The sequence below is a fragment of the Schistocerca gregaria genome, chromosome 1 (assembly GCF_023897955.1).
Source record: "Schistocerca gregaria isolate iqSchGreg1 chromosome 1, iqSchGreg1.2, whole genome shotgun sequence".
NCBI classification, from domain to species: Eukaryota; Metazoa; Arthropoda; class Insecta; order Orthoptera; family Acrididae; genus Schistocerca; species Schistocerca gregaria.
In genome coordinates, this window is record NC_064920.1 from 782,253,494 (window position 1) to 782,279,129 (window position 25,636).

The 25,636-nt window shown below is 45.9% G+C and overlaps 1 protein-coding gene across 1 annotated transcript in view; it reads right to left on the reverse strand.

Moving 5' to 3' along the window:
• LOC126269044 (serine-rich adhesin for platelets-like) overlaps positions 1 to 25,636 on the reverse strand; it is a 342,253-nt gene that overhangs the window by 44,233 nt on the left and 272,384 nt on the right. Inside the window, exons 5-6 of the mRNA XM_049973961.1 lie at positions 17,894 to 24,661; positions 8,528 to 8,746 (exon numbers count right to left, since the gene is read on the reverse strand). Coding sequence (XP_049829918.1) covers positions 8,528 to 8,746; positions 17,894 to 24,661 — 6,987 coding nt within the window. The remainder of the gene's footprint in view (positions 1 to 8,527; positions 8,747 to 17,893; positions 24,662 to 25,636) is intronic.

The window sequence follows — 25,636 nt, forward strand, 5'->3', positions numbered from 1 at the left end:
TGGAAGAATCCTGGAGATACCAAAAGGTATCAGATAGATTACATAATGGTAAGAGAGACATTTAGGAATCAAGTTTTAAATTGTAAGACATTTCCAGGGGCAGATGTGGACTTTGACCACAATCTATTGGTTATGAACTGTAGATTAAAACTGAAGAAACTACAAAAAGGTGCTAAATTAAGGAGATGGGACCTGGATAGGCTGAAAGAACCAGAGGTTGTAGAGAGTTTCAGGGAGAGCATAAGGGAACAATTGACAGGAATGGGGGAAATAAATACAGTAGAAGAAGAATGGGTAGCTTTGAGGGATGAAGTAGTGAAGGCAGCAGAGGATCAAGTAGGTAAAAAGACGAGGACTAATAGAAACCCTTGGGTAATAGAAGAAATATTGAATTTAATTGATGAAAGGAGAAAATATAAAACCGCAGTAAACAAAGCAGGCAAAAAGGAATACAAACGTCTCAAAAATGAGATCGACTGGAAGTGCAAAATGGCTAAGCAGGGATGGCTAGAGGACAAATGTAAGGATGTAGAGGCTTATCTCACTAGGGGTAAGATAGATACTGCCTACAGGAAAATTAAAGAGATCTTTGGAGAGAAGAGAACCACTTGTATGAATATCAAGAGCTCAGATGGAAACCCAGTTCTAAGCAAAGAAGGCAAGGCAGAAAGGTGGAAGGAGTATATAGAGGGTTTATACATGGGCGATGTACTTGAGGACAATATTATGGAAATGGAAGAGGATGTAGATGAAGACGAAATACTGCGTGAAGAGTTTGACCGGGCACTGAAAGACCTGAGTCGAAACAAGGCCCCCGGAGTAGACAACATTCCATTAGAACTACTGACGGCCTTGGGAGAGCCAGTCCTGACAAAACTCTACCAGCTGGTGAGCAAGATGTATGAGACAGGCGAAATACCCTCAGACTTCAAGAAGAATATAATAATTCCAATCCCAAAGAAAGCAGGTGCTGGCAGATGTGAAAATTACCGAACTATTAGTTTAATAAGTAACAGCTGCAAAATACTAACGCGAATTCTTTACAGACAAATGGAAAAACTGGTAGATGCGGATCTCGGGGAGGATCAGTTTGGATTCCGTAGAAATGTTGGAACACGTGAGGCGATACTGACCTTACGACTTATCTTAGAAGAAAGATTAAGAAAAGGCAAACCTACGTTTCTAGCATTTGTAGACTTAGAGGAAGCTTTTGACAATGTTGACTGGAATACTCTCTTTCAAATTCTGAAGGTAGGAGGGGTAAAATACAGGGAGCGAAAGGCTATTTACAATTTGTACAGAAACCATATTGCAGTTATAAGAGTCGAGGGGCATGAAAGGGAAGCAGTGGTTGGGAAAGGAGTGAGACACGGTTGTAGCCTCTCCCCGATGTTATTCGATCTGTATATTGAACAAGCAGTAAAGGAAACAACAGAAAAATTCGGAGTAGGTATTAAAATTCATGGAGAAGAAATAAAAACTTTGAGGTTCGCCGATGACATTGTAATTCTGTCAGAGACGTTAAAGGACTTGGAAGAGCAGTTGAATGGAATGGACAGTGTCTTGAAAGGAGGATATAAGATGAACATCAACAAAAGCAAAACGAGGATAATGGAATGCAGTCAAATTAAATCGGGTGATGCTGAGGGACTTAGATTAGGAAATGAGACACTTAAAGTAGTAAAGGAGTTTTGCTATTTAGGGAGTAAAATAACTGATGATGGTCGAAGTAGAGAGGATATAAAATGTAGACTGGCAATGGCAAGGAAATCGTTTCTGAAGAAGAGAACTTTGTTAACATCGAGTATAGATTTAAGTGTCAGGAAGCCGTTTCTGAAAGTATTTGTATGGAGCGTAGCCAAGTATGGAAGTGAAACATGGACGATAACTAGTTTGGGCAATAAGAGAATAAAAGCTTTCGAAATGTGGTGCTACAAAAGAATATTGAAGATTAGATGGGTAGATCACATAACTAATGAGGAGGTATTGAATAGAATTGGGGAGAAGAGGAGTTTGTGGCACAACTTGACTAGAAGAAGGTCTCGGTTGGTAGGACATGTTCTGAGTCATCAAGGGATCACCAATTTAGCATTGGGGGACAGCGTGGATGGTAAAAATCGTAGAGGGAGACCAAGAGATGAATACACTAAGCAGATTCCGAAGGATGTAGGTTGCAGTAAGTACTGGGAGATGAAGAAGCTTGCACAGGATAGAGTAGCATGGAGAGCTGCATCAAACCAGTCTCAGGACTGAAGACCACAACAACAACAACCAAATTAATACATGGCTTCTATTGTAGTCAGAGGAATGTTGTAACTGTTAACAGCAGTAAAATATGTAATTTGTACAAAATACAGCGAAGGTTTAAGTTACATGCGGCCGCTTAGGGCTCCAAGCTTAGAGGGGCGGCAGAGCCGCTCAAGTGCAACAACTGTCCACAGGGTGCATCATAATTAGTACAGAAAACTGACAGGGATGAAAGTACACAATAATGAAAGCAAAGATGAACCAATAAACATAAGTCAGCAAACGATTTTGTGAAATATTTCCCACTGTGTTATTACGACCTGCCACTGACTCCAGTGTCAAATAGTGTCCCAGTTATTACAAATACTGTATATTTGAAACATAAACTTTTCTATCCACTCCCCACGTAACTGTATTCAAATTTTTCGTAAGGTCTACGTTAACTAGGAATGTCGTATCGCTTCGCACGTTGCAGATATCTGTGTGCTCTTACCTGTTAAATGAGGTGTTTCACGTGTCATCCTGGCATTTAGACCCCCTCCGGATCGTCTAGTGAAGCTTGGCAAAACTGTCGACTCAGTGCTCCAGTTCTTCAACCGTATCAACGGGAGTGCTGCACTTCTGAGATGACACCAGACAGAAGAACGCGGAGGCTTAAGGCCAGGCGACGTTGAAGGCCGAAGTACACGTCTTGCTCAAACTATCCATCTTGCACCATAGTGGCACATTAGACGTCGTCTTACACTATCAGCAAAACTTGCCTTTGCCTCATCACGCTTGTACCATAATCCCCGACGATACCTTGCCTCTGTTATAGTATACTTGCACCCGTGTCAGCTTTCGCCATTAATTGTGATCCACCCTGCATATACAGTGTGATTAAAAATTCCTGTTACAGGCTTCTAGGGGCTGTACATAGTAGATGAAGTTTTGACGAGGAATCCATGTCCAGAAATGTACCGTTTGTGAATAACATAAGCTTGAAGATGGGATCGCTTTCAAATCTGCCACGTCACGGTATGCAGAAAAGCTGAGAAGAGGGCTCCGTCGTCAGTACCTGTTGTAATACTTCGGCATCACACAGCATCTTCGTCCGACTACAACAATGGCTGCGAGAAAGTGGTACGTTCTAAACTAGGAGGGTCGGCTGTGGTGCTCCACTAGCGCGCTGTTTCATATAGAAGAGAAAGAACACGAGGACATGTACTCGAAACACTGCACATACCGCGTGTTCCTACATCTCACAGGTCGGAGCTCATTATCTCCGCTGTGTGCGTACCGTAAAGAGGAAGACTGGAAAGTGATCCGACCCTCAGAGTGATTTTCATCCAAAGTTACATTTCCGGGCATGAGTTCCTTATCAAAAGACAATTTTCACTTCCGTATCCCATCAAATAAAATGAAATTCAGAAATTTAACTATTTATAGATTCAATAAATTAATTAGCGCAGTGCACTGGTATTAGTTAAGCTGTACACTGTTTCAATTAAGTTTTTGTAAAGGCTATTTTAAGATAGCGATGTACCAGCGAACACCTTCACACGCCGCAGTTGGACATCACGTGGTCATCCTCCAGTTCTCGTCATACGCCAGCTCTGATGCCATTCACTAATCATTCCTTTCCTGTTATTTTCACCACGATTAACACCTGACGTTTTCTGCAAGCGACCGATCACTGCCTTAATCGCACGCTGAAACGATAACTATGGCTGTTTTAATCTTCATAATAACCAATATAAATTATCCCCCGCCGGTCGCTGTGGCCGAGCGGTTCTAGACGCTTCAGTTCGGAACGGCGCTGCTGCTACGGTCGCAGGTTCGAATCCTGCCTCGGGCATGGATGTGTGTGATGTCCTTAGATTAGTTAGGTTTAAGTTCTAAGTCTAGGGGACTGATGACCTCAAATCTTAAGTGCCATAGTGCTTAGAGCCATTTGAACCATTTGAACTCAGCCCCCCCTCTCCCCCAACGCTTCCTACCAAATTTAATTCATGGGGTACGATACGTTCTCAACTTTACCGATTCATATTAGCGTCTTGCCGTCTCTTTGAACTTCTGTCGACCCTGATACGTAAGTATAAAAGCAAGACTCGCTGCCCTGGAAGACGAAGGCGGTGAAGGCAAACACATTTTCAGTCCAAGGGATAGGTTATGGTGACAGTCAATGCGTGCTCAGAGAGGATCCGACGCTTTGTACTAGACCATTTATAGATACTGTAGACAGTAACGATACTACAACATGTCCTTGGTGTACACCGGAAATTACCTTTACATCTGTTGATTTTGTTCCGCTACGAGCGGAAGTCAACTCGCTCTCTGTCGCTAATCTGCTCCGATACTCAATAAGCTCGTTTTTTTTTTCACTAAACAGCATGCGGGACGGTGTCAAACTCCTTCCTGAAGTCAAGGAACACGGCATCAACCTCAACGGCGTTGTCTACGGCGCTGTGAATCTCACGGAGGAACAGAGCGAGCTGAGTTTCGCAGCATCTCTGTTTGCGGAATCCATGTTGGTTTTTATATTATTTAATCCGACTTCAGTTCATTAACCTTGTTCTACTTTTATTGATGTTCATCTGATAATCTCTTTTCAAGACGCTGTCCATTCCCTTCAGTTGCCCTGCCAGAGCCTCTGGTGTCCCTGACAGAACTACATCATCGATCGGCAACTGCAAGGTTTTTATTTTCTCTCTTCGAACTTTAATTCCCTTTCCAAATTTCTCCTTGAATCCCTTCACAGCTTCATCAGTGTACGTATTATCCCTGCGACCTTCATTATCTCATAGAGCGTAGTCCAGTCCACACTGTCAAAAGCTTTCTCTAAAACTGCAAATGCTATGAACTAGGTTTGCCTTTCTTCAACCTATCTTCTAGTAGGGTCATTGAATTCTGAGCTGTGTTGAAAGTTTCAAGTCTCTAGATTCCAAAATTTGTAACGAACAGACACAAAAAGTCATTTAAAAATACTTTGGTATTACATACATAATCAATTCTAAGCCTGGGTAAAAAGTGAAGGAATGTTCGTATTACAAAAAGATTGGTGTAACCTTTCCAGCTGTTGCGGTTTCCTTTGATCGTCGGAAAATCCACGCCTAAAATATTTGTGGTTGGAATTTGACATCACATTGACATCAAAGGTCTCACAGGCCACGGACGGAAAGCGCACGACGCCTTTCACCTGTGTCTTATCTTACAAAGCAGGTGGAATAGCGTTGTCTTGGTTGCCTTCCCCAAAGATCTCATTAATTTTGAGAGACTGTTGACTACTCCTGGGATCTTGTTTAGGCTTAGGACTTTCAGTGCCTTCCCAGTGTCGTATCTGCCATGTTGTTCTTATTTAGTTAGTTATTTAACATGATCTGACTATGGCCATCACGCCCTCTCTTACATCGGACCAGGGATTCACACTAGGAGTGCCTCTTTTTACATCTTAGTATCCTAGAAATTACAATTTTAAGGTGTCAAATAATATTAAAATAATCTGACTGTCTATAGTAACAATATGAGTAAATTATACTGTCTGTCAACTAATGCCGACGGCTGTGACCGAGCGGTTTAAGGGCTTCAGTCTGGAACCGTGCTGCTGCTACGGTCGCAGGTTCGAATCCTGCCACAGGCATGAATGTATGTGATGTCCCTAGGTTGGTTGGGTTTAAGTAGTTCTAAGTCTAGGGGAGTGATGACCTCAGATGTTAAGTCCCATAGTGCTTAGAGCCATTTGAACCATTTTTTGTCAACTAATAAAGGTAATACTGGGTAGTAAGTGTACTACTGCTGCTCCTGCCGCTAATAATGGTAATAGCAATAATAATAATAATAATAATAATAATAATAATAATAATAGTAATGATAGTAAAGACAATAATAACAATAATGATAGTGAGAGATATAAAACGTGTAAAAACAGTTTCTTTCTGATATAGCGAATACTAAGGAGGGGAAATTTCAGGAGACTGCACTAGCTACTAACACTGGGCAATGAAGGACATCTTGCTGGAAAGGATGTACAAGAGTGTGTGCAGACAGGGACAATGGTAATCATTACAGCTAGTTTAGAAGATATGGTATTAACTGTCTTCTGAAGCTGTGATGTTATTCAGATCTCTGACATAACGCAAGAGGTTATTCTAGAGTCAGATTCCTGCTACTGAGAAGGACTTCGAGAGAGTGGCTGAACGACAGAGTGCGACAGGATGGATTTTACTCTTATGGGAACGGGTGGAACGGGGTTTTCTGCCGTGTCGTCGAGACAAGAGCGTTGTAATCGTAGAGAGGCACGAGGGGCAGTGTACGTTGATAAGATAATAGAGAAGACCGACGGTATGGAGACCTTTGCGTTTGTCTGCACGCCGCCAGGATAACTGTGCATATGGTGGTGAAATGTAATCACAGAATCGAGCGTCACAGATATAACGAACACAGGCACTTATAACTGGTTCCAGTCGCCGTGAAATTTCCCGAGAAAGGCCAATCAATAACTGAAACTTTGTACAAGTTTCTTTTTCTTGTTAAGAGGGAAGAGCTTTTATACTTTTGTAAGACGTGGAGAGATACAGATGCCTTTCTGAACACCTCAGTTACGTGCTCAGTCCAACTGCGATTTTCATCTATCATTACTCCTAGACTCTTTGCTGAAGATGAGAAGTTGATATTTGTCCCATTTAGGGTAAAGATCGTAGGGATTACCGGATGTTTTGGGCTAATAAGCCTAGATGAGGAACCAGTATCGCTTGGGGTTTGGATGAGCTGGGCTTGAACCCTACATCATGCACAAGTTTTGATGATGCACACAGATCAGTAATGAAATTCTCGACAGCTGTCATCAGGTTTATTGGTTTTGCTCTTCCATACAGCTGGAAGTCATCAGCATACTTGTGATATTTGCTACAGGAGAAAACTGATGGTGTATCACTGGCATACAAGGGAAAAAATGTAGGACCTTATACTGAAACCTGGGGGACGCCCGATACTACTTGCCTCCCTTTGTACTGTTTGGTACCGGACATGATGCATTGCTGGCGAGACGCCAGGTATGAGAGAAACCATTGCACTGCATTTGGCGAGAAAATTAGGGTGCTAAGTTTGGCAAGTGAAGAGTCGAAGTCAACGGTGTCGAAGGCTTTGCTGAGTCTTAGAACCGCTTGACAGACGTCTCTTGTGGATCAACGGCAAGCTTCAGGTAATCTGTTACCTTTATCAAGGTATCTGCTGGCTGGAAGGGAGCGAAAGGCTATATACAATTTGTACAGAAATCAGATGGCGGTTATAAGAGTCGCGGGGCATGAAAGGGAAGCAGTGGTTGGGAAGGGAGTGAGACAGGGTTGTAATCTGTCCCCGATGTTATTCAGTCTGTATATTGAGCAAGCAGTCAAGGAAACAAAAGAAAAATTCAGAGTAGGTATTAAAATCCATGGAAAAGAAATAAAAACTTTGAGGTTCGCCGATGACATTGTAATTCTGCCAGAGACAGCAAAGGACTTGGAAGAGCAGTTGAACGGAATGGACAGTGTCTTGGAAGGAGGGTATAAGATGAACATCAACAAAAGCAAAACGAGGATAATGGAATGTAGTCGAATTAAGTCGGGTGCTGCTGAGGGTATTAGATGAGGAAATGAGACACTTAAAGTAGTAAAGGAGTTTTGCTATTTGGGGAGCAAAATAACTGATGATGGTCGAAGTAGAGAGGATACAAAATGTAGGCTGGCAATGGCAAGAAAAGCGTTTCTGAAGAAGAGAAATTTGTTAACATCGAGTATTGATTTAAGTGTCCGGAAGTCACTTCTGAAAGTATTTGTATGGAGTGTAGCCATTATGGAAGTGAAACATGGACGATAAATAGTTTGGACAAGAAGAGAATAGAAGCTTTCGAAATGTGGTGCTACAGAAGAATGCTGAAGATTAGATGGGTAGATCACATACCTAATGAGGAGGTATTGAATAGAATTGGGTAGAAGAGGAGTTTTTGGCACAACTTGACTAGAAGAAGGTCTCGGTTGGTAGGACATGTTCTGAGTCATCAAGGGATCACCAATTTGGTATTGGAGGGCAGCGTGGAGGGTAAAAATCGTAGAGGGAGACCAAGAGATGAATACACTAAGCAGACTCAGAAGGATGTAGATTGCAGTAGGTACTAGGAGATGAAGAAGCTTGCACAGGCTAGAGTAGCATGGAGAGGTGCATCAAACCAGTCTCAGGACAACACCTGGCTGGAAAGAGACTGAGCAAAGAGGCTTAAGCTAAATGCGCAGTGGCGGTGCGGCTAGAAGCGAGCGCCGCCGACCTGGAAGACGGAGGCGGTGAAGGCGGCGAGCGGCGGGCGCAGCGCGAGGCCGGCGCCGCGGACGAACTCGTGCACGCGGCCGCGCGTCTGCCGGCGCACCAGCAGGTTGGTGCGCCGCCGCACCAGGTCGCCCACCGCGGACCAGTCCGCCTCCTCCACGTGGCCCTCGTACCACTGCTGCGCGCGCTCCTTGTAGAACTCCAGCAGCTTGCCTTTACTCTGCACAGGTCGCGCGCGCCACCACGTCACTCATCTCTCCACCACAAAACACACTTCTTCTATTTTATATTTATTTGCGACATGCTCGTGAGAGCAACACAACGTGGAACAATAAACAGGACACTGACCTGAAAAGATACAAAAATTAAATTTTATAAAACTACGGCGGTTCTCTTATAAGTAGGCGAGAGCTAGATACACTACCAGCCATTAAAATTTCTACACCAAGAAGAAACGCAGACGATAATCGGGTATTAATTGCACAAATATATTATACTAGAACTGACATGTGACTACATTTTCACACAATTTGGGTGCATAGATCCTGAGAAATCAGTACCCAGAACAACCACCTCTGGCCGTAATAACGGCCTTGATACGCTTGGGCACTGAGTCAAACAGAGCTTGGATGGCGTGTACAGGTATAGCTGCCCATGCACCTTCAACACGATACCACAGTTCATCAAGAGTAGTGACCAGTTGCTCGGTCTCCATTGACCAGACTTTTTCAATTGGTGACAGACCTGGATAATGAGCTGGCCAGGGCAGAAGTCGAACCTTTTTTGTAAAAAGAAAGGCCAGTACAGGATCTGCAGCAAGCGGTCGTGCATTATCCTGCTGAAATGTAGCGTTTCGCAGGGATCGAATGAAGGGTACAGCCACGGGTCGTAGCACATTTGAAATCTAACGTCCACTATTCAAGGTGCCGTCAATGCGAACAAGAGGTGAGCGAGACGTGTAACCAATTGCACACCATACCATCATGTTGGGTGATACGCCAGTATGGCGATGACGAGTACACGCTTCCAATGTGCGTTCACCGCGATGTCACCAAACACTGATGCGACCATCATGATGCTGTAAACAGAACCTGGATTCATCCGAAAATGACGTTTTGCCATTCGTGCACCCAGGTTCGTCGTTGAGTATACCATCGCAGGCGCTTCTGTCTGTGATGCAGCGTCAAGGGTAACCGCAGCCATGGTCTCCGAGCTGATAGTCCATGCTGCTGCAAACGTCGTCGAACTGTTCGTGCAGATGGTTGTTGTCCCTATCTGTTGGCTCATGGATCGAGACATGGCTGCACGATCCGTTACAGCCATGCGGATAAGATGCCTGGCACCTCGACTGCTAGTGATACGAGGTCGTTGGGATTCAGCACGGCGTTGCGTATTGTCAAAGTCGGAAACGTGATGGTAGGCATTTCTCCTCCTTACACGAGGTATCACAACAACGTTTGACCAGGCAACGCCGGTCAAGTGCTGTTTGTGTACGAGAAATCGGTTCTAAACTTTCCTCAAGTCAGCACGTTGTAGGTGTCGCCAATCTTGTGTGAATGCTCTGAAAAGCTAATCATTTGGATATCACAGCATCTTCTTCGTGTCGGTTAAATTTCGCGTCTGTAGCTCGTCATCTTCTTGGTGTAGCAATTTTAATGGCCATTAGTGTAAATACACGGTCCAGTCACACCATCACCGGCTATGTTCTGCTCACAGACGGCAGGTGGCAGCACTAGCAGTGGAGGGTATATAAAGCGTGGGCTGCGAAACACAATGCAGTCATTATTCTGTTGCGGAAACGGAGCTATTTATCCAACTTCGAACCGGGCCTGGTCATTGGCTATTGGACCGAGTGTGGAAGTATTTCCGAAACGGGTAAGTTTGTATACTGCTCGCGTGCTGCTGTGGTTAAAGTGTAATCGTGCATGGCAAAATGGTACTATTCAAAACTGGCGCCAAGGCAAACGTGGTCACCACACGTTTTGGATGACAGGGGTGAACGACTATTGCGGAGATGTGTGCGGGCGAACAAACGTGTGATTGTTGAGCAACTGACCACCCAGATGAACCAAGGTCGACCAGTGGCGTTTCGTCAACGACCGTTCAGCGAACGTTGCTGTATATGGGCCTCCACAGCAGGCACCTGGTTCATGGACCCATGTTGACTGTTGTTCAACAGCACAATACTGCAGCTGAAGGTCCACTCAGTGGTGACAGGTAGCCTTTTCAGACGAATCACGTTTTATGCTCCATCACACAGATGGCTGTTGGCGTGTATAATGTGATACGTCTGAAAGAAAACACACAGTAACAGTCGCCAGGACAGGCCGGAAGGGGAAGCACTATGATCTGCAGAATATTTTCGTGGCATTCCTAGGCTGATCTCCTCATTCTACCAAGTCGATCCCTACATGCAGTTTATTTTTCCTCGGTACGCTGGCAACTTCCAGCAGGACAATGCAACTTGTCATACTGCTCGCAGTATACGACCGTGGTTTGAAGAGCACCAGTATGAGTTTACTGTATGCCCGTGGCCAGCAAATCCCTGGATTTAAACCCAATCGGGAATCTGTGGGAATACATCGACTGTGCTGTTCGTGCCATGGATCCTCAACAGAGAATCCTAGCGTGCTGGCCACGTTACTGGAGTGGGCATGCAAATTGGTTTATTCCACAGCCTCACTATCTCTCTTCCTGCACACAGCAGTCAGCACTACAGAAGATGGTTATTCAGGCTTTTGACAGGTGGTCACGTAATTGTGATTGGACAGAGTACAATGCGCATTCAAAAATAAACGAGACAGAGGCTGTAACCGCTTAAAGAGTCGTTATGCCACTGTCTGCGGAAGAAGGTACGATCCCTATAACGCTGAGGGACACTAGAGGGACGCAATCACTCCCGACGTGAGGACAGAGCGAGCGCCCAGTCGTGCTAAAAACAGCGAACTGGAAGCATCAAAAGAAGAGGAACGCCTGTAGTGCGTTTTGGGTAGCAGCGACCCTGCGTGCTTCCAGTGGAGACTTTGACGTTTTGACTCGGGTTCAAAGCGATGACACCACGTCTCGTCTCCAGCGACCATTTGTCACAAGCAGTCGTTCCCTTGCTTCGCATAACACTGCGCATGTTCAGGAGAGAGCGCCATTCGACATTCTTCCTGCGCTGTGAGGCACTCATTGGGTGCACACTTTGCGAAACTTATGTTTCTCTTTAATGATGACGTGTACACTTCTGATGCTCAGTGCGACCCTCTGCAGCAATGCCTGCGATTGTAAATCGACAGTCGTGAACAATGAGAGCATTCCACCTGCTGGACAATGGCACCGGTAATGTGGTGTACTGTTCTAGATAGTGCATCCTTGGCCAATGACATCGGTCATTCCGTGAATTGCTTTGCAACAAACGTGCAGTGCTCTCCATATATTTGTGCCATTCTCCTTCCGCTTTTGGCAGCAGAGTTGGTCACAGAGTGATGTAGCTCCGCATTCGGACGCAGTTTCCATAGATTAAAGGTGGTCATGCACAATCGTATTTACTTTTACGGGTACAGGAAGTGTTCTCTAACCTAGTGCGCTTCTACTTTATTTATTAGGTATTGTATATTAAACAGAGACAGTGATTAAAGAATATGCAGTGCGTTCGTCCTCTGGAACTTGCCTGCTGCGTGTCGGTTTTGCCAGTTTCCTTGTTGGGGACAGCACAAACCGACCTGTTGAAACCGATACAGATGCTTTAACGCTCAATAATCGGTAATTTTGGTACTTTTTTGTCTTAGTTATAACAGTTTTTTATTTTGTAATAATAAACAGGTAAAAAGCCGGTATATTAGTTTGTGATAGCAGTGGTCCTAAAATTTTAGATTTTTAAATAAAACTTTTTTAAAATGAGCAATGTTGATTAATAAAATTTCCATTTCTTTGAAATATTAGGTTTTAAAGAAAATGAGAAAAATAATGAGTGCTGTTTTAACAACAATGCCGACAGTTAGAAACAAGCAATATACACATTATATAAAAATCGGTACAGCATTGCTGGCGCATTAATGTTGCTGTTGACACTTACTAGCCAGGAGCAGCGGTCCTTTCATTTTTTGGGAGAGAGTAAAAGCCGTCTTTTGCAGCCCAAAAATATTTATCATTGATAAGGAATTTCTGTGACTTCAGAAGGAATGGTATCCTCTTTGAGTGAAATTGTTTCTGATGAAAGGAGTCGACTTACAGATCAACACATTATAGAATGAGTATTTGTGAGTAGATTGGTCAATAAATATTGACCACCGAATTAATTCATTACTGAAATTTTAACTATTGTCATGTAACTGCTACAGGTAAACGTTCTCTTTTTCTCACTACATAAACTGTTCTTTCGAATTTTTTAGAAAAAAATGTTTTTAGTTATATCGGTAAAAAATCAATTGCATTCAATTTCTTGTTAATAAGTACGGTAAATAAATATATTTCACTACAAAACGGGATTTTCATTCGAAATGATTAAAGAAAAAGAACGCTATAGAATTTACACAAGAGTTTTTTATTTGTCTGCTATTTCTATGAAATAATAAAAGAGAAAGGAAATAAGGCAACTGTAATAAGTTATAAACTTAACAACTCACTCATTGTTTATGATAAAAATAGAAAATAACTTATATGATGCTGTTATTTGCCCTTATATGCTTTTATCTGGTTGTAGCACTTGGAAACGGACAACTTAACACGAAAAACAGAGTTCTCCAACCTCAGTTTCTCCCTCTTTAGCAGTTTCATAAAATCCAAATAGTGACATGACAATCAATTACAATATAATTTTTGAGCAGAGCTCCAAAAAATTAGAATCAATAAGAGAATACTGGCGATTTTTCCAGTATTCAAGTGCTCATTACTTTCTGAGATAAACACGACCGGTAGAGAGGCGAAGTACTCTTTTGTTTACCTATTTTCTTTCGTATTTTGATTCTACATATCTAGAAATGTGTAATGCAACAGTCTGAGGGAGTCTTATAACTTTTCAATCTTTGTTCTATGTTTACAACCGGAAATAATAGTAATGAAAAAAAAATCGGTTATTTCAGAAACTGATTATTTTGGGTGGTTTTAGCAGTCAGATTAAACTGAAGATGAAAGAAAAATCGATAGAGCCGAAAATCGATTGTTTCTGGAAAGGCGGAATTCCTGCCTTGTCTTTCCATCTGTTTACTTTCAACTCCAGCAAGTGTAGGAGTTATGTCACCCCAGGGACGAGCAATGTGGATTAGTGCAGGAGACTCAAAGCCTGTTACGTGTTACGTTTTAATAACGTCATGATTGCGTGAATGGTAAACTACAATGCATTTCTCATAAGGTCTCGACGAGAGAAATGGATTACCGAATAAACGACTTAGGGTACTATTTAAAAGAGACGAATTGTTCTTCATATCTTCCTTACAATCGAAGTTGCAAGAAAGGCAATCATGTTGGTTCGTATCCCCTGGTAGCTAAACAGTACTGCTTGATACACTGTTTTTTTTTTTTTAAAGAAAGATTCTTTATGGTAGTCGAGAAAAGCCGGACACCCTTTATATGTGGTGTCAGTAGCTGCTGCATCAATAATTTAAAACTGGTCCTGTGGATGCAAATACTGAAACGTGATTTTTCAACACGATATAAGTTTAGTTTTATTCAGTTAAAACACCTGTAATTGTAAGGTTTTGTTATGCGGTTCTTTAGAAATTACTTCAGAAACTTTGTGGCAATATCAGCTAACAGAAAATACTACGGCTATGAGGAGCGGTCGAATGAAAAGCGAGCACCCACCGCAACGGGACCGTGGAATAGTTCCACTGAAAAGTAGTCATCACATTTGTTAACACGTATATCCCACTGGGAGATCAAAACCGACCTCCACGCATGTCTTTCTTCAGATCGCCAACGATGTGAAGTCACATGGTGAAAGATCCGGGCTGTACTGAAGATGTTGCAGTGTTTCTCAGACAAACCACTGAAGTATAGACTTTGTCCGATTGACAGTATGGGGGCGGGTGTTTTAGTGAAACAGGATGCTTCTGTCCGGCAGCATTCCAACAGCACGAGGGCAAACGGCAAAGCCAGTAATGGAAACATCCCATTTCTTCCCCGCTAAAGAAATCCAAAGAAGTTTACACAAGTTCTGGTAAGGTCATGATGACCTTCTTCTTGGACTGCAGAGGCCCTTTGCTCGTCGAGTTCCACGAGCGTGAGACCACAGTCAGTGTGCACAGCTATGAAGATGCTTTGCAGAAACTGCGACGTGCCATAAAGTTAAAACGCCCATGAATGCTGTCGGTTGCAGTCATGGACTGTGCGGCTGGTCCCGGTGGAGGTTCGAGTCCTCCCTCGAGCATGGGTGTGTGTGTTCGTCCTTAGGGTAATTTAGGTTAAGGAGTGTGTAAGCTTAGGGACTGATGACCTTAGCAGCCGAGTCCCGCAAGATTTCACACACATTAGAACAATGCAGTCGGATGGAATCATCCTGCTGCAAGAAAGCAGCCGCCCCCTCACTGCCTGTTGGACAAAGGCTACACTTCAGCAGTTCGGTTGGGAAACACTACAACATCCTCCATACAGCCTGAATCTTTCACCACGTGATGTTCTGATTGTTGGTGACCTGCAAAAAGATCAGTTTCAATCGGGCGAGATAATGCAACAGTGGGCATGGTTTTGGATCCGCGAGCAGTCGACTGCATTCTATGAAAGAGGAATTCATCTACATCTACATCTACATACGTACTCCGGAATCCACCATACGGTGGGTGGCCAAGGGTACCTAGTACCACAACTAGCAACTTCTCTCCCTGTTCCACTCCCAAACAGAACGAGGGAAAAGTGACTGCCTATATGCCTCTGTACGAGCCCTAATCTCTCTTATCTTATCTTTGTGGTCTTTCTGCGAAATGTAAGTTGGCGGCAGTAAAATTGTACTGCAGTCATCCTCAAATGCTGGATCTCTAAATTTCCTCAGTAGCGATTCTCGAAAAGAACGCCTTCTTTCCTCTAGAGACTCCCACCCGACTTCCTGAAGCATTTCCGTAACACTCGTGTGATGATCAAACCTACCAGTAACAAATCTATCAGCCCGCCTCTGAATTGCTTCTATGTCCTCCCTCAATACGACCTGATAGGGATCCCAAACGCTCGAGCAGTACTCAAGAATAGGTCGTATTAGTGTTCTATAAGCGGCCTCCTTTACAGATGAACCACATCTTCCCAAAACTCTACCAATGAGCCGAAGACGACTATCCGCCTTCCCCACAACTGCCATTACATGCTTGTCCCACTTCATAAAGCTCTGCAATGTTACGCCTAAATATTTAATCAACGTGACTGTGTCAAACGCTACACTAATAATGGAGTATTCAAACATTACGGGATTCTTTTTCCTATTCGTCTGCATTAATTTACATTTATGTATATTTAGAGTTAGCTGCCATTCTTTACACCAATCACAAATCCTGTTCAAGTCATCTTGTATCCTCCTACAGTCTCTCAACGACGACACCTTCCCGTACACCACAGCATCATCAGCAAACAGCCGCACATTGCTATCCACCTTATCCGAAAGGTCATTTATGTAGATAGAAAACAACAGCGGACCTACCACACTTCCCTGGGGCACTCCAGATGATACCCTCACCTCAGATGAACACTCACCATCGGGGTCAACGTACTGGGTTCTATTACTTAAGAAGTCTTCGAACCACTCACATATTTGGGAACCAATCCCATATTCTCGTACCTTAGTTAGCAGTCTGCAGTGGGGCACCGAGTCAAACGCTTTCCGAAAGTCAAGGAATATGGCATACGTCTGATACCCTTCATCTATGGTTCGCAAGATATCATTTGAAAAAGGGGCAAGTTGCGTTTCGCAGGAGCGATGCTTTCTAAAGCCGTGCCGATGCATGGACAGCAACTTCTCTGTCTCAAGGAAATTCATTATATTCGAACTGAGAATATGTTCGAGAATCCTGCAACAAACTGATGTTAAGGATATTGGTCTGTAATTTTGAGAATCCGTCCTTCTACCCTTCTTATATATAGGCGTCACCTGCGCTTTTTCCCAGTCGCTTGGGACTTTACGTTGGGCAAGAGATTCGCGATAAATGAAAGCTAAGTAAGGAAGCGTCCTGGGACCTCTGCTGTTCCTGATCAATATAACTGACCTGGGTGACAATCTGAGTAGTTCTCTTAGACTGTTCGCAGATGATGCTGTAATTCACCGTCTAGTAAGGTCATCCGAAGACCAGTATTAGTTGCAAAGCGATTTAGAAAAGATTGCTGTATGGTGTGTCAGGTGGCTGTTGACGCTAAATAACGAAAAGTGTGAGGTGACCCACATGAGTTCCAAAAGAAATCCGTTGGAATTCGATTATTCGATAAATAGTACAATTCTCAAGGCTGTCAATTCAACTAAGTACCTGGGTGTTAAAATTACGAACAACTTCAGTTGGAAGGACCACATAGATAATATTGTCGGGAAGGTGCGCCAAAGGTTGCGTTTCATTGGCAGGACACTTAGAAGATGCAACAAGTCCACTAAAGAGACAGCTTACACTACACTCGTTCGTCCTCTGTTAGAATATTGCTGCGCGGTGTGGGATCCTTACCAGGCGGGATTGACGGAGGACATCGAATGGGTGCAAAAACGGGCAGCTCGTTTTGTATTATCATGTAATAGGGGAGAGAGTGTGGCAAATATGATACGCGAGTTGGGATGGAAGTCATTAAAGCAAAGACGTTTTTCTTCGCGGCGAGATCTATTTACGAAATTTCAGTCACCAACTTCCTCTTCCGAATGCGAAAATATTTTGTTGAGCCCAATCTACATAGGTAGGAATGACCATCAAAATAAAATAAGAGAAATCAGAGATCGAACAGAAAGGTTTAGATGTTCGTTTTTCCCGCGCGCTGTTCGAGAGTGGAATGGTAGAGAGATAGTATGATTGTGGTTCGATGAACCCTCTGCCAAGCACTTAAATGTGAATTGCAGAGTAATCATGTAGATGTAGATGTAGATGTAGAAGGAGCCAATGCAGTAGAGTACTCTCTGTAAAACCGAATTGCAAATCCCATCAGGACCTGGCGATTTATTTGTTTTCAACCCACTGAGCTGCTTCACAACCCCAGGGATGTCTATCACTATTTCCTCCACACGGGAATCTGTACGAGACTCTAACGGCGGTATGTTTGTACGATTGATTGTCTGACCTCCCAGTGGTATGAATGACTTAATTTGTGTGGCGATTATTTTGAGTGGAACCATTGGCCGGTTCCGTTGTGGCGAGTGTTCGGTTTTCATGTGACTTGCCGTTATAGTTACGAATTAAAGTGTAAGCAGAGACAGTACGGGCGGAGCAGTCACCTTGTCGCTGTACAGCTGCCTGACGAAGGCGACGGCGGCGACCCCCGGCGGGTCGCCGTGCACCAGCGAGTCGGTGACGTTGCGCAGCACCAGGTGCGGGTTGAAGGTGACGACGTCGTCGAGGCGCAGCAGGTCGTTCATCTGGTCGGAGGTGGGCCCGCGCGCGCCCAGGAACACCATGGCGAGCAGCGAGGTGAGCGCGAACGGCGACAGCACGAGCGAGCGCGGCGGCGCCGATGCCGCGTTGAGCCCGCGCGCCGCCACGCCGGCCCACAGCCGCAGCGCCAGCTCGTTGAGCAGGTCGGCGAAGGCGCGCACGTCGCCGTCCAGCGCCGCCGTCGTCGCCTCCAGGCCCAGCCGGTGCGCCGCGTCAGCCGGCCGCAGGTCCACCGGCGGCCGCTCCGGCTCCTCCACCTCTCCCTCCTCCGGCCAGGACACCTCGGGCGGCAGCAGACCGCCGGCAGGGCTCGAGCTCTGTGCCTGGGCCGTCACGCTCTCTATTATTACGCTCGGACTGGCGGAAGGGATTTCGGGAGGGCTTTGGGACTGTGAGGAGTCTTCGACGGAGAAAGTATGTTGAGCACCGGTCGGCTGACCGTCACTTTCTGTCGCACCCTCTACGGCCTGTCCCTGTGATTGGTCTCCGTACTGGGGCACACTTGCTGCCGGTATATCCTCAGTCTCTGGCGCTGCTCCGTCCCCTTCTCCAGTCGGAACTTTCCTGTCAGGCGCTTCTATCCGTACGACGTACGGTGGCTTCTCGTCTCGGACGGCGCTAGGGGAAACTTCCTCAGATGATGTCACAGTCGGTGCAGCAACACTGTGTATCCTGCTTGGCACGTCGATAGCTGAATGGTACTGGACAGGAATTTTCTTTATTTCTGAAGATGCATGAGTAGCAGCATCACCGTTTACGGCGAGCGGAGGTTTTATTTTTGTGAATATAGGCTCTTCGCCGTCTGTAGCTGTGTCCTTCTCAGTCGAGTCTGGGGCACTTCCACCTGGAGACTGCGACGGCGGGTCGCCTTGGCTTGATGCTGCAAGGCTGCTTTCACCTTCCCCTAACTTATCGCCCTTTACAACAGAAATTCCCGAGGCACTTACTCCAGGTGAGGCCTCGTCAGACAACTTGGCAGCAATTTTTTCTTCTGAATGACTCGAATAGCCTTCGTCTTCCTCCTGTGATGCCTCTGCAGCGGAATCATTCTCAGCAGCATGCTGCTCCTCGGACTGAGAATCCGTTGCCGAGTCGGAAGTTGATTTGATGTCGGAACTGAGGGAGGTTTCACTGCCGTGGAGAGCCTCCGATGCAGCCGAGCTGTCGGTAGATACCATCTGAGCTTCCTTGTCAAATAGAGAGGAAGTTGGTTCTGTCGATGCAATATCGACTAGGCCAGTTTTCTGAGCATCCGACTCTTTGTTCAGCGAAGATTCCGCGCTCTCTACGATTGGAGTCGTATTCTCTGGTATATCGTCTTCTTTCTGGGCATCACTGGCGTCGTTTTCGGGAACAGCTCCAGGAACATTCTTGCTTGATGAAGACGCTTGTAGCTCGTCTGTTCCTGCATCGGCTGAAATAGTCTCCTCTGGAGTCTTCTCATCTAAGTTCTGAGTAGACGTGCTAGGAGCGGTAACTGTGTCTGCACTTACTGCTTCATTCATTCCTAGTGTCTCCTGATTATTTGCATTACTTAAATCAGGCGCGAGTTGGTCCTCGAATGTAACGCTGTCGGAGAACGTGGCGGCACTGCCTTCTTCAGGAAGGCCACTCGATCCAACAATTGCAGCAGGTGTTGCCGTCGCCTCAGCAGAGCTTGGACCTCCTGTGGGTTCGAGTTCTGTATTCTTAAAGGTGTCTTGCTCTTGACTTTCCGCGGCGAATTCTGGCAAATATACACCAGAATCGTTAGCCGTGGTGGCACTGATTCGGTCAGGAGTGGAGCTACTCAGTGAATCGTCAGGTATTCTGGCAGTAGCTAGTTCTTCTGTTACAGACATCATTGTGGGATTCTTTATCGGCGGTTTAATTTCTTCCGTGTAATCTTTCACCGAATCTTTATCATCAGCTTGCTGAGATAAAATAGTTTCAGCGTTAACAGCAGTGTCATCAGTTGCCACTACCTTAAGGGACTGCGCAGTTTCTAGAATTGTTCCTGATGGTTGTGATGTGCTCATCAAACTGTCAGATGTAGCGGTGATACTGACGGTACTGCTACCAAGTTCTTTTGAAGGAGTTGTTGTTTCTTGACCTTCTTTCATTTCTGTTGCTATATTTGCAGGAAGTGGAGTGGCAGTAAATTCGCCACCTTCAGTGCTACTACCAGTGGGCGGAGGATTCGTTTTTGAGTCACTGATAATCGTCGTAATGCTTACTACATCCTCAGGTGACGAAACCTTGCTGCCATCCTCGCCATTCGATGCTGAAGCGTCGTCTTTGTCCCTGTTCAACGGGGAGATGCTACTGTCGCCACTGCTGGCCACCAGTGGTTTCTCGTCTAATTTTTGTAACGAAAATTCTGGTGATTTTTCAGCTACTTGTTGTGAGATAACATGCACAGACGTTTCTCCAGTACCAAGACCTTCGCCAGGGATTCTCTGTTCGTGTGACACGGTAGCACTGTCCTTGATACTCTCTAACGATGAAGACGTAGCAGTGACGACACTGATTTTGGTCGCGCCGACAGATTCAGAACCGCCTGTTCCGAGGTCGTCTGACGGCAAGGTCTCTGCTGTTGGGCCTACTTTGTAACTAAAATCGTCTCCCAGCGCTGATATAGGCGAAGCAGGAGCCCCTTGCAGTTTTTGAGACTCTGTGACCGGATCTTGCAACAGATCATCGTTTTGAGAGTCAGAGGTGGCGTCGGAATCTATTTTCGAAACGATTAAGTCACCAGTGTGATCACCAACAGGGATCCCGGACATTGATTCATCCTTTAAGCCGGACGAGTAGGTTGTCTCCATCTCCATGGTAATCGTGTCCTGCTCCGGACCTTTGACAATAGTTACGGGCGGTTTGTTCTTTGTTTTGTCGGCGTTCAATTCTGGCGCCGCGTTGGACGCTTCTGGCCCAGGAGTGGTCCCAGACTCATCGCTACTCTCTGCCGCCATATCCTTCACGTCCACTGTGCTATCAGAATCTTCTTCCGGAGTGACTGTGTACCTGGAAACTGAGTCAGAAGCCATAGTTGCTTCTTCCTCGGGCTTAGCCGTTTCTGGAGCACTATGGACTTGCACAGAGGCACCAGAAGCAGAGCCATCTGACAAAAGCTCATCGCTGCTATTTTCTTGTCCGGCGACGTTTTCTTGCACGGCAGCAGTATCTGCGCTCTCTTCTTGTTCGGATGACACCTCGTCGTCAAGTTTATCACTATCTCCAGTTGGGACAGGACCAGTGGTTGCTCCCTCTTCACTGGTACCTACGACGTGCACACTTGTAGTTACAATCTCCTTGTGTTCTGTCGCCACCTCTGAAGCACTAGTGTCATATGCTGATGTTAGAACATCGGAAGGTGGTGCGTCTGCTGATGTAGCGATAGCACCTTCAATTTCGGATAGCGGCGTCTCGTAATCGCTTACTTGAGGCGACACGAAGTGTTCTACATCGGTATCAGTGCTTTCTGTTGTTTCAAGACTGAGAGTGCCAATATCAGTAATGGTTTCGTTTATAATTCCCGTTTCAGAAACTGGTGCAGCATCGCTGGATAGCAGCTCACTTACCGAACTGTCGTTCACCTTACTTTTTATTTCTACTTTGTCACCAACCGTTTGCTGAGCTGCGGACTGAGAGATCATTTCCCACTTGTTTTCTTCTGAAACGCTTCCGCTTTCTGGTCTGCTGTTTTTAATCGCTTCAGAGATGGGTTCTGGTTTGGTAGCAACTTCGTCGTCTTTTTGCCCAGCATTCGCGCCATCTACAAGTAGTGTCGATTGTGTTGTCGATCTAGAACCCACAATAACGCTTGTTAGAGTAGAAACATCCTGAAAACGGTCTACACTACTGCTTGTTTGTGCCACACTCTCACTGAAGAAAGCCTCAGGGGCGACTGTTCCCAAATCGGTAGTACTTAAAGGCCCGGTAGAATTACTAGTTTCTTTGACGCCAACAGCATTGAGCTCCATGCCAGTAAAGTCGGATATGCTGCCTGGTTTTTCGTCATAGATTTCCGTTACTTTCTCGCTATCGGAAACCTGTGATAACACGCTGCTTAGTGAATCGAGCAGCTCAACTGGGATCGGGCCGCCACCATTTGAATCTCCAGTAATTATACTCTGGATGCCTAGGAAGTCTTTTTCTGTGGACAATTCCTGTTCTTCTGGCCTTTCTGTGTCTGTAAGGTTGTTGCTATTTTCTAAACCACCGTCAAATCCATTTGCATCGCTAGATGGTTTCTGTTCGTTCATATCTTCTGGCGATTTTTGTCCTTCCAATTGCAAATTTTCAGTTGACAAACCATTGATAACATCCGAGGAAAGTTCGGATAATTTTTCTGTAGTATCGAACAGTGTCAAATTATCTGGCGCTATGGATGCTTCTGTTTCTGTTGTCCCCTGAGCTCCGACGGTAGGTTTTTCTGGAGCTGAATCTGATTCCTGGACAGAGGACTTGACTATGGATGAATTTTGCGTTCCATACTTCTCAAGATCATTCAGCTGTGTGTCTGTTGCGTTCACATTGAAACTGATATCATCAGTACCACTAGTATCTTGCAACGCATTTATAACTGGCTTCTCACTAACTTTTTCAGTGCTAGACGAATCAACCGATACCGCTGTGCTCTCTGCAATTTCAGCTGCAACATTTAAAATTTGTGAAGCATCAGAAGCTATCTCACCAACGGGTAAATTATCATCAGGTGACGTTGGGGGTGCTGGGGATGCCATTATATCCATCTGTGAATTGTTCATTTCTTTGTCTGTTGTGAGAGGTGACGGTTGATACGTCGAAGTGAACTGTGTACTTGAATCTGTCGAGGGACTGACATCCACTGCATCTTCTGATACCCCTGCATCACTATCTGGCCTAAGAAGCAAAGAATCACTGGTGGACTCGTTACGGAATTCGATAACGGAAGAAGATGCCTCAGTCTGAATTGTTGTTGGATCTTCAGTATTGATCCAGGCTTCTTCCGTCTCAGTTGCACCCTTTTGCGTGCTTCCGTCGAGAGGAAGAGCTGTGAAACGGACATCGAGGGGTGTTTCTCCTGGTTGTGGGACGTACACCGGCTTGTGGGTAGCGTGGGAAGGCGCTGACAGTGATACGGATTCTGGAGCTGGTTCAGGAGAAGCAGGAGGCTTAGGTGAGGATGTGGTTCCTGTACTGGCGGCTGTGGTCGTCTCCGGATTCTGGCTGGTAGTGCCTGGTGCAATATCTTCATCTCTAGGCCAGTCTAGCGTCGACAACGGTGTCCCAATTGTTGTGGATGTGGAGGATTCTTGAGTTGGTAATGTGGTGGTGGATGCTGAAGCTGTGGTTGACGTGGGAGGTCTCGTTACTGGTCGCGGCGTTATTTCTACAAACGATGGTGGTACAGAGAGTTTCTTTGTCGTCTGTTCCACCTCCACAGACTGCGTGGATACTGTTTGTTGTTCTGTAGTTGTGGTGGCAGTTGGGCTGGCAGTGGTTGAAGCAGCAGTGATGCGTTCAGTTGTGGTAGTGGTGGTGGTAGTTGGGATCATGGTACTGGCAGAAGTGGTACTCGTAGGGTTCGTAGTACTGGTAGTCGTGGTGGTGGTGGAGGTTGTGGTACTGGTGGTAATGGTGCTGGTGGGGGTTGTGGTACTGGTTGTAGTGGTGGGGGTTGTCGTACTGGTAGTAGTTGTGGGGGTTGTGGTACTGGTTGTTGTGGTGGGGGTTGTCGTACTGGTAGTAGTTGTGGGGGTTGTGGTACTGGTTGTTGTGGTGGGTGTTGTGGTACTGGTTGTTGTGGTGGGAGTTGTGGTACTGGTTGTTGTGGTGGGGGTTGTGGTACTCGTTGTCGTGGTGGGGGTTGTGGTACTAGTTGTAGTGGTGCTGGCGGGGGTCGTGGTACTCGTGGTGGTAGTGATCGTTGGTTTTGGGGTTGTGGTAGTGGGGATTGGACTTGTGGTAGTGGCAATCCTAGTGGTAGGAGTTGTGGTTGTAGAAGTCGTGGTGGTGGTGGTCGTGATCCTGGGTGTGGTAGTGGTGTTAATAGTAGGCTTTCTAGAGAAAGTAGCCTTAATGGTAGTGATCGGAATGGCTGTAGTAGATTCTGTAGTGGTAGCTGCAGTGCTGGGTGCTTTTGGAGGAATGACTGTAGCTGGCTTCACTGTTGTTTTGATTCTGGTGGGCTTGGTGATGGCAACTATTGGAGGGCTGGACGCAGTTGTTGTAACAATGTCTGCAGCTGTTGTCGTAGTTTTGTAAGGTAGTTTCGACGGGGACTTATCTGCCACAGTTGTGGCCTCTGTGTGGGTAGTGGGAGAAGTAGTCCATCTGGTGGGTGGAGGCCGGCGAGTGGGCTTGACGGTAGAGATGATGCTGTTGGCAGTGGAGACCACCGGCTTGATGGTGCTGGCAGCGGGCCGCAGCGGCGGTCGTCTTGTCTGGCCGACGGGTCTGGGCGAGCTGGGACGGTACTGCGGCCTGCTGGGTGGACGCCTATTGGGTCCAGGGCGACGCGTGCTGCTGCCGGGTGTGGGGCTGGTCGGTGCTGCAGCAGTGGTTGCAGTGGCTGGCGAAGGCGCAGCTGTCGGCGGGGGCTGCGGCGCTGCAGGCGGCGGCGGCTTCTGCGCGCCGCTCGATGACACCTGCGTGTCGCCAACAAACATGTCACACAGTGTTTTTACTAATTACAATGCGCAAGGAAATTAAAGGATCATTTTTTTCTCAACCTCTTAATTGTCTGCCACTATTACGTATAAGCTTGGCATTTGGCTCAAAGGAGCCTGAAACCTTCCTCTGCAACGGAGCAAAAGGGTAACTCACTACGACGTCACCCTCGGGCTCGGCGACGCTGCAAATAGCAAGGCGTCGACGCATGCACAAAAAGACCACTGCTGACAAGTTCATGTGAGCTACAGAGTGGGTTAATGATATCACATTGGCACCAAATTACACAACAATTCTTCCCAAGTCCACTGTTGACATGTCACAAGATGAGAGGGCCGTCACATTTCACTCCTGATTTTGACTCTCTGCGGCAGAGGTCAGGAGCGTTGAAATGACGCGGCTTTCTTATGGGTGAGCGAAGTAAGCATTTCAGTCACATCGCCGCTCATGATCGGCACGGAAAGGCCACAGGGCGTGACATGGAGGACGCTAAAGAAACGACTCCTCTCCTTGCGGCGTTTATTCCAACACATTACTCGGTTGAAAATGACAGTTCGCAGGCGGAATAAGCTACAGGAAGATGTTCTTGACAGCCTGTGAGACTGCTGACCCCCCATACGTTTCAACCCTTCTCTAAGGAAACTGTGAGGCTGCAGCCTCGCAGAATCTGAGCTCTCCCAGTTGGACTACAGCGAGACTGCAATTTTTGCTCTCGTGTACAGGTTGGAACCACTAATGACAGTTAAAACCATTTGGAGAAATCTGAAATCTGAATATGATCCGAAGCAGTAGAGGGTACTTAACTGTTTCAATTCTTCTGTCTAAGGCGCTGCAGTCATGGACTGTGCGGCTGGTCCCAGCGGAGGTTCGAGTTCTCCCTCGGGCATGGGTGTGTGTGTTTGTCCTTAGGATAATTTAGGTTAAGTAGTGTGTAAGGTTTCACCGATAACTCT